Here is a 19510-nt window from a genome sequence, read left to right as displayed (position 1 = left end):
GGGTATGTCTTCTGCCTCTGGGGCTGAGCTACAGGCAGTTAGATTTGGGTATGTCTTCTGCCTCTGGGGCTGAGCTACAGGCAGTTAGATTAGGGTATGTCTTCAGGCGGAAATTGAGAACAAAGGGATGCAGCCATAACAGGTTAAATTGGAAAACGTAGTTTGATTACCAAGATTCTAATCTTTTGAAGGGTGTAAGACACTTGCATTTTCAAGAATGTTTAATGTTACGAAGTTGTATTTTTAGTTGTCACTCTGAAATTTCCCCTGATGTTGGTCCCTGTACGGAGATCGCAGCCATAACAGGTTTTAACCACTAGTCTACCTGCCACCATTAAGAGGTTGCCTATCAAGGTAGCTTCTAGAGGTTGAGTTAGGCTAGCTTTCTGTGCCTGCTGCTAACTGAGCACTAAAAACAAACTGACACTGCAGGCCCTCAACAGAACCGGCCTAACAACAGTTGATTGGCTGGATACAAGGTCTGACACCTCCCCCTCCTCACTCTCCAAGCCTCAGATTGTTCTCCTGATCTTTCTTCCTCAGAAGTTCTTGGAGCTAAACCTGCATAACGAGGGTTAGGAGCGATGGGCGTTTCTCTATTTTATTCTCGCTCTCTTTTGTGTGAGTGCTGTCGACAGCTCACCTTCCAAAGCTGTAATCTCACCATGCTCGTGAACAACCAAGTGTTGGAACAAGTTGGCTTCTGTAATAACTCGGAAACCCTGCCGGTTTCTCGTCTCAAAATAAGCAGTAATGAATATAATTAGAAAGCTGTTGCATATCTCTCTGATACATTTCTTTTTTAATTAACCCCATGTGAATACATTTAAAATAATAGGGGGTGAAAGTGTGGAAAAAACAACCTAATGAAGTTCTGTTAATTGGGATTGTTTCTGCAGCCAAACCACAGTGAGTTGGGGCCACCAGGAGCTAACAAATCGTGCTGTAAGCAGCCCTGCCTACACAGAAAAGGGCCCATGCTGACTTCAAGTGTAAGAAATGCACCTCTGACGTGATGGAAATGACCGGCGGCCTGGAGAAAAGGCAGCCCTGTTCCAGGCCGCTCTACTGAGACTCCCCACACCGCGCTTGAAGCCGGGCCAGTGTTATTGCAGCCCTAATGCGGTCGCCTCATTTGGAGCGGATCAGGAGTAATTATGGTGGGGAAAGTGGCTGCCGACCACGGGGGTCAGGACACTTGTAACTTGTGAAAAGAGCAATTATTTCAGGAGACAAAACTCTCCCTTATCCCGGGCAGGGCCAGGGTCAATGCAAGGGACGGCTAGGCTCAGTTTCACCGGGGCTTATTAGCCGCTGCAAAGTTTGCCAGTGTGCATCTCGTTAATGAACAATCCCCTCATCGGCACCAGGCCCTGCTCTACCCCACTTACCGGGGCTGTTAATTATGTCATAATCGGAGCATGCAAGCCCAGCAAGCACTTCTCACAGACCCAAGCATTCATAACACAACCGTCTGGAAATGTGGCTGTACTGTAGTATACTGTAAGAGATCACACCCAGACAGAACCCACAGGACTAGTCTAAAACATGCTGAATATAAAACCATGTGTCATTGACTGCATTGGCCTGTGAACTACTGCATGTGTTTATTCTGTCTTGGAGCGATATGCTCCAACTGCGGAGGGAAATATGAATCCTACAAAGTCTTGATTATGCTTATCATTATGAATGCACTCATTTGTCTCCTTTCAGCTGGCCTATATTCCAGCTGATATTATGACCAGATGTCTTGTGTTTTGTCTTGGCAATAGAGGAGAATTGGTGTCTACAGGCTTAATTACAGTAATGATGTGAGCTGATTGAAAGGGGCTGATTCATGCAGACAATGGCAGGGCATCTGCCTGAGATCCCCATTAACCTCCATGGCGGCTGCCTCGGCCCTGTCTGGGACAACATTCTATTCTGGATTGCCATGGCCACAGCGTTTACAGTGCGAGAGGGAACACAAAACCCTGGGTTTACAGCTTCAGCCTCTTCCAAGCCACTGCAATATTCACTGGAAATTCTACTTGAGCAACGCCACCACTGGTTAAGCAGCTCAAATGGTTAGGCTACACCAACAGGACTGAACATCGCTTTTACCAACCCAGAATCTAGGATTTCATTGTGCCCACTCAACATAGTAGAAAGAAACGCCTAATAATAAACACTAGATTATAATGACTGAATTGAAATGTTGTCCAAGAGAGCATGGTTAATTTTCCCATATGAAGTTGATCTGTTAGATGGTTTCTAAAGCCTATCATATCCTTATTGAGCAATGCTTATACCCAAAACGGGAATCCATGTATAGATTCATAGTGCCTGATTTAATGTGTCTGTCTGATGTCTTCTGGAGGAGTCAGTGAGTCACAGAGGAGATGATGAACACCGTTGTTTCACTTGAATGCAGTTGTTAGTAATGTAGCATGTAATTTCTCGAGGCATCTCTCAGCATCTGTCATTGTGGTTACCAGTCTCTTATTTACTGCTGGGAGCAGTAATTATACAGGCCCCAGAGATGAGGTCCACTCAGCCCAGCCTCCCCCAGAGACAAGACGCTGCCTGAGTGATGCTATTCTACCCCCTTCCCTCCGCAGGAACCTAGGGACCCTGCGTCACATCAAGGTGTCCCTCCACCTAATTGATGAAATGTATTTAATTCCACAGTGACCCCACCCACCAGGTAGTGATGTTCTGTAAGGTACGCAGCACATTTCTATTCAGATGTGCTTATATAACAGATTAGCATGCAAGCAGATGTATGATAAGAGAAGGAGAAAAGGGGATCGGAGGGCAAATCCTCCCCTATTTCTCTCTCTCCATCACTCCTTGTCTAATCTGAGGATGTGCCATGCAGATGTGATAATTGCATTTCAATGCTTTAAAACGTTTCCTTGAGTGCACCGAACAGCTTATTTTCCTTTTAAAACGTTAAGTACATCAAAAGGGTTACCACATAGATTTTATTTTTAGATAGCGGTAAAAACTGATCTTGAAATGGGCTTACATAGAAATCGGATGCTATCTCTATAATGGAAAGTACATGGTCTGACCATTTCAACGAAGATGAAAAAAAACATAACTGTACATTGTTAATTATCAGATAAGGTCTTTTAAAAAAAGAAGAGGGGTGGAAAAAGACTGTCAGCCCTTACACCAAGTATTAATGGCAAATTCATTTATTTCTCAGGGAAAATATTTGGCAAGGCGAGAGCTCCCTCTTTAAAAGACAAATGCATTCCCTGTTGGAATATGAGTCATGGTCTAGCAAGGTGTTTTTTGGGACACCAAACGACACAGGAAGGTCAGTGGCACTTGTATCTGTTAAATGGATTGGATTAAGTGGAGGCTGCCTCTTCGGCTGCTGCCGTTTCCTTTTCTAATGTAACTTTTTGTTCTCTGAGAGGCGGCAGGTTGGGAAGGTGCTGTTCCACTCAGGGATTTCACATGGTACTAAGTGTGGTGACGGCTGCAAGAAACTATTCTCCTGGTATTAAGGAAATTGACATGACATTTGTTTTATACATTCATTTATTCTGTCACTACTCTTTGTTTAGGAAATGCTACATGCAGTGTAGCTACTACTGGAGTTTCTGAGGCAATTTTCCACAGGCTGTTTTGGTAGATGACATCAAGCACGTGTTTCTTCCCTGAGACAGCAGATCTGTGCAGTAAGCATCCTGGCTTCCTAATGTATCTGAGGCTTTTCCTCTGTTCAGGCAGCACTCTCAGGCCCATAGAGGGAGCACTGTGTACATGGTGGTGGAGGAGTGTCCGATTCACTGCAGTTTCAAATCTGGGTTAGGGAATAGAACATTGCCACATTGATGTTTAGGATGTCTCAACATAGGGAGAGCTCCAAAGAGGCTGGAACAGGGGACGTGCTGTACAGTCATTCCATAGAAGGGTTTAAACCCCCTCCTTTGCAGAGTTGATGTAAAACACATGTTATGTAACAGGGTGGGTAGATGGTATGTGGGGGGGCGGTGGTCTAAACCAATTATGAGTGGTTCTCTGGAGGTGGGGAACGACCTTTGTGTATAATTAGTTCTCTTATTTAAAGCAAAGATTTTGAGTAGAATAACTCATTAGCTGTCATAAAAGGCAAATTAAAGATTTTTGTGTGATCCCTGAGGGAGTTGAGGAAACCCCATTTTGTTTTGCTATGCGCATGCACAAACCACACACGAGCGCACGCACACAGCACTCTCTCTCCTCATTAAGACTGTTTTTAGTTCTGTGGAAGGCTGACAGGCGAGCACTGTTGGCATAAGTGCAGAGAGCTCCTCTAACAAGCCATGAGATGCAGGTAGAACAGACCACCCTTAGCTAGTGTGGCTTCAATTTGAAGCTTTTTAGCTTCATTTACACTCAACATTGGTATTTATAGCAGGCTTTGTGATCCTAATGCGCCAGCTTCTAGGGGCCCGTTTTGGGGAGGGAGGAGGTGAGGGAGCTGGAGGGTAGGCAGAACACTAATTGATGGTTCCCATCACCAGCGCTGGACCAATTAGCCTCCTCTTTCCACTTGTGATAAAGAAATGGGACGAAGGCTGAATACCACCAGAGCTCTTTTTCACATACAAACCAAAGCCATCAATTTAACTAACAAGCTCACCCTTTCCCTTATTTTAAAAGGAGAGATGCTAATTATATTACATTCACAGTATTACTGATGGTCAGAAATTGCTGAACAAATCTGGATCCAATAAGGGGTGTGTGTGTGACAGAGGAAGAGAGACCGGAACATGTGCTTTGGTATTCAGACGAACAAAGTACTTTGACAAAGTACTGAGGTTTTTGTGCAGGGAAAAAAAGACATGCTCAGAGAGGAGAATCAGGGGCATTGGGTGATACACTGCCTAGCTACCAGCAGAGGCTCTGTTTATCATGGAAATAACTACTATGGTTCCAGTGAAACTACAGGGTGGCTGCACAACACCACTGACATCCAAACACAACTAGAGGACATCAACACACACATTAGAGCACTACTCTCCTGTAACTGCCATCTCTCTCAGACAAATATACTGTAGGTCAATAACAACTGTCTTTTACTAGAACACAACACCTCAACAACAGATCACACCTCTGAGGATAAAGACAAAACATCTAGAAAATGTACTGTTATCTAAAAGCTATCAAATTCAAAGAAAGCCTCCCAGCATACCATGTCTTTAAACCATCGGGCATTTGCCGTTTTATTGGCACCCACATACAAAGCGATGGCCGTCCTCCCTCCCTGTGACACAGGCTGCGTCCGGTTTTTGAGAGAAATGTGTTTTGAAAGCAGAGAGGCGAGCGGTGGCCGTCGTGTGTTCTATTAGACAGATCAATAGCTCAGTATGTGAGAGAGTCTTAAGAGCTGTTGTCCAGTGCTTTCAGCTGTGGCAGACCTGTTAGTGCTACGGAGGGGTGCCGCCTGCCACTGCCTCTGTACCAGTAGTGGCCTGAGGGGGGCTTTTAGTCCAAACACAAATGTCAACCACACATAGACTATTAGTGTTTAGTGCAGTTATTAAATGGACTTTATTTGTCCTTTAGGAGGCTAAAAGGCGCACTTTAAGGGGACCTGCGTGACAGCGGGGCAATTTGCGGGTTTAGTTACTCAGGCTCGCTCGTTGCTGACACATGAGTACAGATAAGTGTAAAAGAAGGAAAGGCTGTAATGCAGCGAGCGAGCGTGGTGTGTGTCTGTGTGAGTGCGCGCTGAGAGGCACTTAGGCCATAACATATCTCACTGGGGTCTGCGAGCAGCGTTCATGTGGTCAGAGGCGTTTTAAAAGGTTAATGTTAATCTATACCAAACAAAGCCCATGAGAAGCTTTTACAGCTGTGGACAGTTCAGAGCAATGAGAGCTGATGAAATGGTAGGTGACTAACATAATATACAGCATGCTGTAAATACCACGGTAAGCAATATGACTCTGTTACGAGTACAGCTTCAAAAAACACTAGGCCTGCCTGCGTAGTATGTTCCTGTTGCATTGTATATGGTTTACCTGGTGTAATATAACATCTGTTTCCATGGGAGCAGCAAGTGGAGTGAATGTAGTCCAATGTGACCTGTGTGCCTATCTGAACGGAAGACTGTTCATGTTAATGCATATGAAGCAGAGAGGCAGTGCACTTTCTCGTGAGGCTCTGCTGCCTCCAGACGCTGCAGCAGCAGCCTTATCGAAAAGAGAACATGAAAAGTCACTGGTGTTCCTGGGCCGTGAATCACGCCGCGGCGTTTGTCTCCTTATCGCTACAGGTGTGCCGATGCTCTCCGTCCAGCCCAAAGGGAAACAGAAGGGGTGCGCTGGCTGCAATCGCAAGATTAAAGACCGCTACCTGCTCAAGGCCCTGGACAAATACTGGCACGAGGACTGTCTGAAATGTGCCTGCTGCGACTGTCGCCTGGGGGAGGTGGGCTCCACCCTCTACACGAAAGCCAACCTCATCCTCTGTCGCAGGGACTACCTGAGGTAAGAGAAGCCACAGTCAGTCGCCCCTCACAGAACAGAAAGGCCGCGCCCCACCTAGGGCTGTGTCATTAAAAAGTGCTCTCACTACCGCTAGTGTAGCGCCACCATGAATGTCTATGAACCTGCCTCTCACTAGAACTGTCTAATTTGGGTCCATTTGTATGTGAACCAGTGTTTTTTTTTTTTTTTTTTTTTTCTCAAGCTTTTAGAAGACATTTCCTCCCAGGCTATTTTAGTAGATCAAGCGCCTGTTTGTTCCTCATTATAGGACATCGATGCTGACTAGATGTGTGTCAATTAAGCCTGAATCCCATTATGTTCATGTGCTGACTCTCCCCAGGCTCTGATCTGAAGCCTTGGGAAGGCAGAGCGGAAAGTTTCCAATTCCATGTTTGTTTGTTTGTTTGTTTTAGCTCTTTTTTTTTCTGTTTCAATTTTGTTGCTTGTTTACATGAACACAGCACTCTCCCTCGCGGTACAGACCTGGTTTCAGTAACAGTAGAGATGGGTCATGTTGTTCTGGGAAGACTCCAGGCAGTCTAGCTTCAACCTCCGTGTCTGTGGCTCAATGTTTTCCCCCTGTACTCTGCCATCTGCTTGCTAAATTAAACATGATAATTTCCTGGGCGTTAAGTCACATTCCCTGGGGCTTCCGAATGAGATCCTACCATTTATCCCCGAGACCATCCCCTGGGGGCCAGCCTAGAGACCTTGCTGCCCCTGGCCTCTCCCTGTCTTTCCCCTCTCTCTCCCACCCTGCCCTACCAGCAGGTCCCAACCGAGAGGAGCTTAGGGGCCGGGCGTTGAAAGGAGCCATTACCATCCATCAGCTCCCACCAAGAGTTAATGCTGTTAAGATGCAGTGAGAGAGGTTCACTAAACTGCTGCTGCCCCCGGAAGGGGCAGATGGTGCAGATGAGGTCATAATAAACGGCGCAAATGACAAGAGAAGGCAAAAATTATTAAGCCAAGAGTGGCACTTTTGATATGGTTAAATATGATCCCTTAAAAGGGCCGGGCTTCTGCCTCGCTCTATCTGATTGATTTCTCCTCCCATTATGAAGGCCTTATCGTGGACATCAGCTCCCTGATGAAAATGTGTTCCTATGGCACAGGCCAGAAGGGGCTAACTGGCCTGACAGGCAGCTCTGCAGAAAGCAAACTCAAAGCAAGACCAGGTGAGAGAGGGAAGAAAATTAGGGGCAGAGGGGGCTAGAATGAGAGGGAGGAAGCAAGGGAGAGATGGGCTTTCTGTGTTTATGCCTGGACCCCGATGGCCTAATGAAATCCAGCCCACTCATCTGCTCTTCAGCCTGAGACAAATGCATGCAACTTAATGGCTGGAGATGTTTGAGATGAATTCTATTATGGAACAAATTAAAAACGTTCCCTTTCTCAGCAGCAAGGGAAGAGACCGTTTTAGAGCTCATAGTTTTAAAGTAGGTGACACAGGCTCCATACGGCCTTGTAATCCCCTCACAGAGCCCCCGTCCTGCACGGAGAGAGGAACGCTTCGCCTCACCTCCATTAATGAAGTGGAATCCTCCTGTATGGAGCTGCAGTTCATTAGGGACATGCAGCCAGGGTGGATCAAACACTATTTATTTCCCTGGGTTTGGAGCCCTGCCATGCGCACATTAATTATGATAGGAGCTCCGTCTGTGTTCGTCCTTCAGGAGCTCAGGAGCACCGGTAACATCTTGTGCACACCCCCCAGCCCCCCGCTCTCCCCTGCCTGGCCTGCCAGCAGCGTCTTCTTCTAAAACCTCAGATCAGAAGTTTCTGAATTCACTTGACATTCTATTCCCTCCGTTGTAAAAGACTGGGTTGGTTTAATAGCCGTTTTACCACACTTTCATTATCACGGAGAACAATAGATTAATTAGGTGTTTCATTTTTGTCTGGGACTCGGGATCTGGCGACCTCGCCAAAGAAGGTTGACAAGCCAGTCATGCTTTTGATCGGCCAAACCCCAAGCCTGACATAGTTTTATCTTCTAACTGACGAATATTTTAGGGGGAACAGAATATCAGTCATCTACTTATCGAAGTAGAGCACTTTTAATTGACATTTTAAAAGCACTTTTTTTCAAGCTAATGGACATTGTGAGTTATGCAGTACCAACGGCACTGCAATGGAAGTAGATATTAAGCATATTGAGCCTGGGCATCTTTCTTTTGGTGTTTTTCAGAGTCAGTAGAAAGGCCTCTTTAGTGTCCTAAGTTTTCATAACTGACCTTAATTGCCTACCGTCTGTAAGCTGTTAATGTCTTAATGACCATTCCATTGTTTATGGTTCATTGAACAAGCATGGGGAAAAAGTGTTCAAACACTTTTCAAGTGAAGATCTGTGAAGTTATTTGGATTTTTATGAATTATCTTTGAAAGACAGGGTCCTGAAAAAGGGACATTTCTTTTTTTTGAGCAGTAATATATATATATATATATATATATATATATATATATATATATATATATATATATATATATATATATATATATATATATATATATATATATATATATATATATATATATATATATATATATATATATATATATATATATATATATATATATATATATATATACACTGCTCAAAAAAATAAAGGGAACACTTAAACAACACAATGTAACTCCAAGTCAATCACACATCTGTGAAATTAAACTGTCCACTTAGGAAGCAACACTGATTGACAAATTTCACATGCTGTTGTGCAAATGGTATGGACAACAGGTGGAAATCATAGGCAATTAGCAAGACACCCCCAATAAAGGAGTGGTTCTGCAGGTGATAACCACAGACCTCTTCTCAGATCCTATGCTTCCTGGCTGATGTTTTGGTCAATTTTGAATGCTGGCGGTGCTTTCACTCTAGTGATAGTATGAGACGGAGTCTACAACCCACACAAGTGGCTCAGGTAGTGCAGCTCATCCAGGATGGCACATCAATGTGAGCTGTGGCAATAAGGTTTGCTGTGTCTGTCAGCGTAGTGTCCAGAGCATGGAGGTGCTACCAGGAGACAGGCCGGTACATCAGGAGACGTGGAGGAGGCCGTAGGAGGGCAACAACCCAGCAACAGGACCGCTACTTCCGCCTTTGTGCAAGGAGGAGCACTGCTAGAGCCCTGCGAAATGACCTCCAGCAGGCCACAAATGTGCATGTGTCTGCTCAAACGGTCAGAAACAGATGGAATGAGGGCCCGACGTCCACAGGTGGGGGTTGTGCTTACAGTCCAACACCGTGCAGGACGTTTGGCATTTGCCAGAGAACACCAAGATTGGCAAATTTGCCACTGGCGCCCTGTGGAGACGCCGTGGAGAACGTTCTGCTGCCTGCAACATCCTCCAGCATGACCGGTTTGGCGGTGGGTCAGTCATGGTGTGGGGGGGGCATTATATTGGGGGGCCGCACAGCCCTCCATGTGCTTGCCAGAGGTAGCCTGACTGCCATTAGGTACCGAGATGAGATCCTCAGACCCCTTGTGAGACCATATGCTTGTGCGGTTGGCCCTGGGTTCCTCCTAATGCAAGACAATGTGGCTGGAGTGTGTCAGCAGTTCCTGCAAGAGGAAGGCATTGATGCTATAGACTGGCCCGCCCATTCCCCAGACCTGAATCCAATTGAGCACATCTGGGACATCATGTCTCGCTCCATCCACCAACAGTTGCACCACAGACTGTCCAGGAGTTGGCGGATGCTTTAGTCCATGTCTGGGAGGAGATCCCTCAGGGGACCATCCGCCACCTCATCAGGAGCATGCCCAGGTGTTGTAGGGAGGTCATACAGGCACTACTGAGCCTCATTTTGACTTGTTTTAAGGACATTACATCAAAGTTGGATCAGCCTGTAGTGTGGTTTTCCATTTTAATTTTGAGTGTGACTCCAAATCCAGACCTCCATGGGTTGATAAATTTGATTTCCATTGATCATTTTTGTGTGATTTTGTTGTCAGCACATTCAACTATGTAAAGAAAAAAGTATTTAATAAGAATATTTAATTCATTCAGATCTAGGATGTGTTATTTTAGTGTTCCCTTTATTTTTTTGAGCAGTATATACAGTGCCTTGCGAAAGTATTCGGCCCCCTTGAACTTTGCGACCTTTTGCCACATTTCAGGCTTCTAACATAAAGATATAAAACTGTATTTTTTTGTGAAGAATCAACAAGTGGGACACAATCATGAAGTGGAACGACATTTATTGGATATTTCAAACTTTTTTAACAAATCAAAAACTGAAAAATTGGGCGTGCAAAATTATTCAGCCCCCTTAAGTTAATACTTTGTAGCGCCACCTTTTGCTGCGATTACAGCTGTAAGTCGCTTGGGGTATGTCTCTATCAGTTTTGCACATCGAGAGACTGAAATGTTTTCCCATTCCTCCTTGCAAAACAGCTCGAGCTCAGTGAGGTTGGATGGAGAGCATTTGTGAACAGCAGTTTTCAGTTCTTTCCACAGATTCTCGATTGGATTCAGGTCTGGACTTTGACTTGGCCATTCTAACACCTGGATATGTTTATTTTTGAACCATTCCATTGTAGATTTTGCTTTATGTTTTGGATCATTGTCTTGTTGGAAGGCAAATCTCCATCCCAGTCTCAGGTCTTTTGCAGACTCCATCAGGGTTTCTTCCAGAATGGTCCTGTATTTGGCTCCATCCATCTTCCCATCAATTTTAACCATCTTCCCTGTCCCTGCTGAAGAAAAGCAGGCCCAAACCATGATGCTGCCACCACCATGTTTGACAGTGGGGATGGTGTGTTCAGCTGTGTTGCTTTTACGCCAAACATAACGTTTTGCATTGTTGCCAAAAAGTTCAATTTTGGTTTCATCTGACCAGAGTACCTTCTTCCACATGTTTGGTGTGTCTCCCAGGTGGCTTGTGGCAAACTTTAAACTACACTTTTTATGGATATCTTTAAGAAATGGCTTTCTTCTTGCCACTCTTCCATAAAGGCCAGATTTGTGCAATATACAACTGATTGTTGTCCTATGGACAGAGTCTCCCACCTCAGCTGTAGATCTCTGCAGTTCATCCAGAGTGATCATGGGCCTCTTGGCTGCATCTCTGATCAGTCTTCTCCTTGTATGAGCTGAAAGTTTAGAGGGACGGCCAGGTCTTGGTAGATTTGCAGTGGTCTGATACTCCTTCCATTTCAATATTATCGCTTGCACAGTGCTCCTTGGGATGTTTAAAGCTTGGGAAATCTTTTGGTATCCAAATCCGGCTTTAAATTTCTTCACAACAGTATCTCGGACCTGCCTGGTGTGTTCCTTGTTCTTCATGATGCTCTCTGCGCTTTTAACGGACCTCTGAGACTATCACAGTGCAGGTGCATTTATACGGAGACTTGATTACACACAGGTGGATTGTATTTATCATCATTAGTCATTTAGGTCAACATTGGATCATTCAGAGATCCTCACTGAACTTCTGGAGAGAGTTTGCTGCACTGAAAGTAAAGGGGCTGAATAATTTTGCATGCCCAATTTTTCAGTTTTTGATTTGTTAAAAAAGTTTGAAATATCCAATAAATGTCGTTCCACTTCATGATTGTGTCCCACTTGTTGTTGATTCTTCACAAAAAAATACAGTTTTATATCTTTATGTTTGAAGCCTGAAATGTGGCAAAAGGTCGCAAAGTTCAAGGGGGCCAAATACTTTCGCAAGGCACTGTGTATATATATGTATGTGTGTGTGTGTGTGTGTGTGTGTATGTATATATATATAGATATATATATATATGTGTGTGTGTGTGTATATATATATACATACATACATACATACATACATACATACATACATACATACATACATACATACATACATACATACCTTAGCCAAATGCATTTTAAAAAAACAATGTCACAATTCCTGACATTTAGTCCTAGTACAAATTCCCAGTATTGGGTCAGTTAGGATCACCACGTTATTTTAAGAATGTGAAATGTCAGAATAATAGTAGTGATTTATTTCAGCTTTTATTTCTTTCATCACATTCCCTGTGGGTCAGAGGTTTACATACACTCAATTTAGTATTTGGTAGCATTACCTTTAAATTGTTTAACTTGGGTCAAACGTTTCAGGTAGCCTTCCACAAGCTTCCCACAATAAGTTGGGTGAATTTTGGCCCATTCCTCATGACAAAGCTGGTGTAACTGAGTCAGGTTTGTTGGCCTCCTTGCTCGCACACACTTTTTCAGTTCTGCCCACATATTTTCTATGGGATTGAGGTCAGGGCTTTGTGATGGCCACTCCAATACCTTGACTTGTTGTCCTTAAGCCATTTTGCCACAACTTTGGAAGTATGCTTGGGGTCATTGTCCATTTGAAAGACCCATTTGCGACCAAGCTTTAACTGACTGATGTCTTGAGATGTTGCTTCAATATATCCACATAATTTTCCTGCCTCATGATGCAATCTATTTTGTGAAGTGCACCAGTCCCTCCTGCAGCAAAGCTCCGCCACAACATGATGCTGCCACCCCCATGCTTCACGGTTGGGATGGTGTTCTTCGGCTTGCAAGCCTCCCCCTTTTTCCTCCAAACATAAGGATGGTCATTATGGCCAAACAGTTCCATTTTTGTTTCATCAGACCAGAGGACATTTCTCCAAAAAGTACTATCTTTGTCCCCATGTGCAGTTGCAAACGGTAGTCTGGCTTTTTTATGGCGGTTTTGGAGCAGTGGCTTCTTCCTTGCTGAGCGGCCTTTCAGGTTATGTCGATATAGGACTCGTTTTACTGTGGATATAGATACTTTTGTACCTGTTTCCCCCAGCATCTTCACAAGGTCCTTTACTGTTGTTCTGGGATTGATTTGCACTTTTCGCACCAGAGCAAGTTCATCTCTAGGAGACAGAACGCGTCTCCCTCCTGAGCAGTATGACGGCTGCGTGGTCCCATGGTGTTGATACTTGTGTACTATTGTTTGTACACATGAATGTGATACCTTCAGACGTTTGGAAATTGCTCCCAAGGATGAACCAGATTTGTGGAGGTCTACATTTTTTTCTGAGGTCTTGGCTGATTTCTTTTGATTTTCCCATGATGTCAAGCAAAGAAGAACTGAGTTTCAAGGTGCCTAGCTTGAAATACAACCACAGGTACACCTCCAATTGACTCAAATGATTTAAATTGGCCTATCAGAAGCTTCTAAAGCCATGACATAACAGCTTGGAAAATTCCAGAAAATTTAAAGGCACAGTCAACTTAGTGTGTGTATACTTCTGACCCGCTGGAATTGTGATACAGTGAAATAATCTGTCTGTAAACAATTGTTGGAAAAAGTATTTGTCATGCACTAAGTGTCCTAACTGACTTGCCAAAACTATAGTTTGTTAATAAGACATTTGTGGGGTGGTTTAAAAACAAGTTTTAATGACTCCAACCTAAGTAAACTTCTGACTTTATCTAGCTATCTACATTTTCTGTTAACATTGAGATCTATATAGGACGCTTTACACCTTCAAAGACACAACTGTTGAGGTTGTCAAAACAGGTCAAAACATGCCTTACGTGCATTAATACAGTAGCTCTCCTTTCTATGAAATCAGACAAACTGTAAATGGAGTGGGTGAATCTCAGAGCTTAGAACAGAGTAGAAGACTTGAAGAGCTCAAGTCCAATCTCAATGAAACAGAAGACATGCAGATGATGCCGGCATGCAGGGGGAGAGTTTGAAGTTAGCGAAGCAGCAAGTTCAAACAGCTAAAGAAAGCACACCGGTCTCTCCAGATCCACGCTAAATCACACAATAACTGAAGGAGTGGAACAATGGAGGAGAGGCTCTAACTTTAATGACAGTTCATTTGGTTTCAACCAGTGAACGAAAATGACTTCCATTATAAACTATTTAGTTTTTTTCTCTTAACGCTGCAGTGTTTTCTCAATCTTGGCAGTGAACAGTTCTAATCTGCCTTTTTGTTTAATATGCATTTATTTTTTATGCCATTCTGTTGAAGATCATTTAAAATTTCAGGTATCATTTCAATTATTTGACAATCATACTGTGTGTTATTGAATAGATATGCCATGACAGGTAATTTCACACTAAGACAGAGAATATGAAGGTGGAAAGTCACTGGAAAGTCCCACTAAACGGCCTCACCATGGTAATGGCTGGTTTCACTTTATCTTACAATGGGATGGATTTTGAAGCTATATAATGTCTCAGTTTGTGTGACCTTTCAAATGAGTATTTGTAACCCTCTTATCCACTTAAATTAACCACTTTTAAACTGGGCCCTTTCTGTGTTTCAAACCCTGCCCAAAAAATGGCTTCTTAACAAACTAGGATTGGCTGTAGTGAGGGGCAATGTAGTCTACCCTCAAATTTTCTGCAGCATTCATACTGGGCTAACTGGAAAAATTGTATTCATGTCGAAATAATTTGTATTCCAGTTGAGGATATTGACTTTCCAAACAGACAAGAAAATGTAACTGCATTGTGGGAATTCAGCAGAAAGTATTCTATGATTTGTAATCATTCTTAAAATAACTCAAATCTCCAGTAAGGTGTTGTGATCCTCATTCCCAACCAGCTCTCCCATGTGCTATGCATGCTGGTCTTTGTAGTCCCTATTCCACAGTGCCCTCCCACTAAATGGTCAGCACAGTGTCTCGGTCTATTACTCAAAGTGCGCTGCTGTCCCTATATCAACCACAGAGCCCAGGGCCCACACTGCCATAACACTGAAACATAACCTACATGATGGCTTTACATCACTGACATGTCCCCTGGGAAGCATACAATACTGCATCTAATAAAGTATCCATATTCACAGGGCCAGTCAAGTAGCAGGTCCGCACACACACACAAGGACAGACTAGGTCTGAGTCAGACCACAGAGATGATAACAGCCTGGTTTAGTTTGAGCTAGAACTGATGCACCGTGCTTCTACACCGGTATTGCTTGCTGTTTGGGGTTTTAGGCTGGGTTTCTGTACAGCACTTTGAGATATCAGCTGATGTACGAAGGGCTATATAAAACATTTTTTGATTTGGATACTGATAATAACAGAATCAATACAGAAGACAGTCCTTTTCATCTTTTTTTTTTTTTTTAAAGAAGAAAGAAATCACTAATATAACATTAATAAATCTAAAAGCCTGACAACAATCATTTTACCAAGTGGGTTTGAGCAGCAGCAGCTCGTCCGGGTGGCATGGAAAGCTCAGCGTTCCAGAGGTCTATATCAACACACTTTACTGGAACAGTAACCAGTTCTAACAATGACTTTGTTCAACACTTCGTATCTATTAGAACCAAACAGCTGTCTCGCTCTCTTTCTCCTAGTCTAAGGCACCAGCAGCAGTCCTCTCCTCTGGGGCAGTGTGCTCTAATTAGACCCTGGGTCTGCTGGAGGGATATGTTTTCTGTGACAAGGGGAGAGCAACCGACAGAGACTAATATGGAGAGGGGATACCAACTTGACTATTCTCTCCGTCTGACTCTCTGAGCCCACAACTTTGGAAAAGTGTTTAACATACTGTCAGAGTGGCAATCTGCTGTCGCCTGCCTGATCCCCTCTCACAAAGCTGTGGCGCTGTCCCCTTTTCCTGCCTGCAGAATGTACAAGTCTATCTGATTCAAAAATCTTTAAATTAAACATAAGGGCAGGCGCTTGGAAAATGTGACTAGGGGCTGCAGGCTCCGGAGTGGAGTTGCCTTTGCTTTGCTTTGAGGAGAAAGATCTACACCAGTGCCTCTTGCTCTGCTTGTGACCTTCATCGTTTGCCTCCTATCTAATAAGCTTAAACAAACAGCAGTGAAATGTGAGTTGTGCGTCTGTTCAGTGTACTGCCGAACATCTAGTTACCTCTCCAAGGTCTCCCCGCCATTCTCCCAGGCAGTCTCTGAATGAAACAGAGGGGGATCAAGGCAGTATCCTTGCAACAGGAATCTTTTGAATGTTTGACTACATTATAGAATTTAGCCTCTTGTGTAAAATCCAGCTGGCTTTGGTTGGAGCAAGTCTCATTAGGTACTTTGGTTTTAAAATAAGAAAACTTTCAACAGTTCAATTGGTTGCCTCAGACCTGTTTTCATTGCTTTTGCTATGTGCTAGGAGAAAGGCTTTGAAGAAGGGGATTAGAACCATGTGACCATTTTAATTAGATCATTAGCAAAGAATTAACATCTAGGTTTGTAGCCCTCATTAACAAAAAATATCAAGTGTGTGCCAAGATAGATTTGTGTATTACATGAGATGTTTTCAGATTTGTCTGTTTTTCACCGTTCTTTTTTTTCTTGGCTTTTACTTTTTGTTCACTCCTCTGTTGCATGAAGGCTAAGGAAGGTACGTTAATCTTTGTCTGTATTCTCTCTCTCTCTCTCTCTCTCTCTCTCTCTTCCAGGCTCTTTGGTACAACAGGGAACTGCGCTGCCTGCAGTAAACTGATCCCAGCCTTTGAAATGGTGATGAGAGCCAGAGATAATGTTTACCATTTGGACTGTTTTGCCTGTCAGCTTTGTAACCAGAGGTAAGGAGAGCGAGAGCTCACAACTGTGTCGTGAGACTTTTCAAATATGTAATGCTGTTCTGAAATGGCCATTAGCTCAGACTAGTTAGCCATTTAACAAAAAACCTGCCTCTTGAGGTGCAACAGATCTGTTTTGGGGTCAGAAACCTAACTCCGACTGTCTGTGTAAATCCAGTCTTCCCATTTTGAAAGCACACACGTACTGCATTTCATTAGCAACACTGTTAATTATGTTCTATGTTGACCCTGCCATTAGTTTGTTTTGTGACTAGAAACAACTGGGATTATAAACTCGAAGGGAACAAAATTTGCTCATGTATCAAAAGTGGTACAGCTGCCAGACCAATGCCAAGGCTGATCACACTCAACACTCACAATGCTTTAGTTGAAAGGTTCACTTTAAGCCACAGCAATAGACCTCCAAGAGGCCACTCTACAGGAACAAGCCTCACTAGTTTAGGCACCACACTACAGGGTAGTGGAATTAAACAGACAAAATTGTTTATTTTATTTTATATTATTACTGTATGCTATTCAGTCCAGGAATGTTAACTAGACACCTTAGTGACTCACATGGGCAAAAGCCTTGCTCACTCTGTTCTAGGTCCCAACCTCTCCTCACTTCTGAGCTCTACACTATTACATCCATACATACTCTCCTCACAATGCAACAATCCCATAACAGTGCAGCACAGAGAATACTCTGCTAAACATGGGGCATTGTGACCCTCTCCATCCATATAGAACAAGCACATTAACCTTCCACAGGGATGAGTCAGTAATCGTGGTGAGCATCTGGCTGGGGTATGGGAATGCTGGCTGCAGCCACTCATGGGGCCAGGCTTTACTGGCTCACTGATACCACAGCCATTGCCCCTCTGCCAGCCCTCAGCCTGCCCAACACATTACTGTAGCCCAGCCTGATAAGCAGCCCTGCCATCAGTACGGCTGTTCTTATCTTCACTCATTCTGTCTATGAAGCTGTGTGTCGTACAGTACATAAGCACCACCATTTAAAAGGATGCCCCTGAACAAGGCAGTTAACCCACTGTTCCCCGGTAGGCCGTCATTGTAAATAAAGAGTTTGTTCTGAACTGGCTTGCCTAGCTAAATAAAGGTTAAATAAAAATCAAGGCCTACTTGGGTGTGTGTTTTTTCTTCAATTGACTTGAAATCTAGAGACAAAAATTCATACAAGTTGGCACCCAAACTGGTGTATGGAAAGCTCGCCCTGTGGCAGGGTTTCCTTGGAAACCGGTGTGGTGCTTTTCTTGTTTTCCAAGCCTGGGAGGGACTGCTTTCATTGGACGTCAGTCGCATGCTTTGAAATGAAAGTTTAAAAAATGTTTTTTTATCTACTTGTATTTGAAGCCACACCTTCAGTGACCATCAGAGGGGCCTTTTGAATCACATACAAGGAACAATGGCATTTGCAAACAAGCGACGTCGCCAAAATGGGTACAATCAAAGCCCAGAGAGCAGCAATGGCCATCGCCTTTAACAGCTGATCTCAATCAACCACATTCTTCTCCTAGAGCAATGCTATCATCATCAGCCTGTCAACACAACTGTCATATTGTCCTCTACTAATCTCCTTTGTCTCCCCACGTTGTCCTCCTTTTTATTAATGCTTTGCCTTTGTGTTTTCCTGGCTGGCAGGTTTTGTGTGGGGGACAAGTTTTTCCTTAAGAACAACATGATTCTGTGTCAGATGGACTATGAGGAGGGCCAGCTGAACGGCAGCTTTGAGACGCAGGTTCAATAGCCGGGCCCAGTGGCAGCGACCAGGAACCCTCGGCCCGCCGCACTTACACATGATGCCATGGATGTTCTGCTGCACTTGGAAAGAGGAGCGTCTGTCTGCTTGCCTGCAGTACTTTTTAAATAGCCCTTTATCAGTCCATAAGGACTCTATTGTAAATGTACTACTTTTTGCCCCTCCCCTTCCCATCCTTGCCCCTCCCCTTCCCACCCCAACACTGAGCAGTTACAAGTTTTGATGTACAGTTGTGCCTGCTTAGCTGAGCACTGTATTGCTTGTATGTTTTTGTGACGTTTGTTTTGGGTTTGTTTATTCTTTTCCCCTTTCGGGAACGTTTCCTTGGAGGGTATGTACAGTCTGTTTTCTCTGTATATATAAACTGGAACATTTATTTTATGAAATGTAATGCAATTTTATTACTAGTGTGAATTAAAGATTCTTAAATGTTCATAGTGAGTTTTTTTGTCCGTATACCAAAACCAAAGTTGTTTGAGGAGGCTGGCCCATGTGTTGATATATCATCATCTCAAACCACAGAGCTGTAAAAAAAAAAAAAAAAAAGCCTTGAGGGAAAACATTGTTTTTTTTTTAAGTAATGGAGGGGGAAAAAATGAAGTTTTATTACATTTTGCAAAGAGTGCTGATGGAATTAGAAATGCTGTTTCAAATGAACTAAATAAGATTTTATTTGGAATAAAATAATGACTTCTCCAGACTGTGTTGTTGTACTGAGCGTGCAGGTGTCATGAAAGAAGCAGTGTTTGGATGAGAACACAGAGAGGGAGA

The 19510-nt window shown here is 43.6% G+C and overlaps 1 protein-coding gene across 2 annotated transcripts in view; it reads left to right on the top strand.

The window, feature by feature from the left end:
• Positions 1-19265, top strand: part of LOC110506685 (rhombotin-1) — a 31420-nt gene extending 12155 nt beyond the window's left edge. For both annotated transcript variants that reach the window (XM_036964015.1, XM_021586477.2), the window contains exons 2-4: positions 6260-6473; positions 16837-16962; positions 18622-19265. In XM_036964015.1, the coding sequence (XP_036819910.1) occupies positions 6268-6473; positions 16837-16962; positions 18622-18727 (438 nt within the window). In that variant the 5' untranslated portion in view covers positions 6260-6267 and the 3' untranslated portion in view covers positions 18728-19265. The remainder of the gene's footprint in view (positions 1-6259; positions 6474-16836; positions 16963-18621) is intronic.
• The last annotated feature ends 245 nt before the right edge of the window (positions 19266-19510 follow it).

Source organism: Oncorhynchus mykiss, chromosome 26 (assembly GCF_013265735.2).
Source record: "Oncorhynchus mykiss isolate Arlee chromosome 26, USDA_OmykA_1.1, whole genome shotgun sequence".
In the NCBI taxonomy this organism is placed as follows: domain Eukaryota; kingdom Metazoa; phylum Chordata; class Actinopteri; order Salmoniformes; family Salmonidae; genus Oncorhynchus; species Oncorhynchus mykiss.
This window is presented reverse-complemented; position numbering and strand designations above follow the sequence as displayed.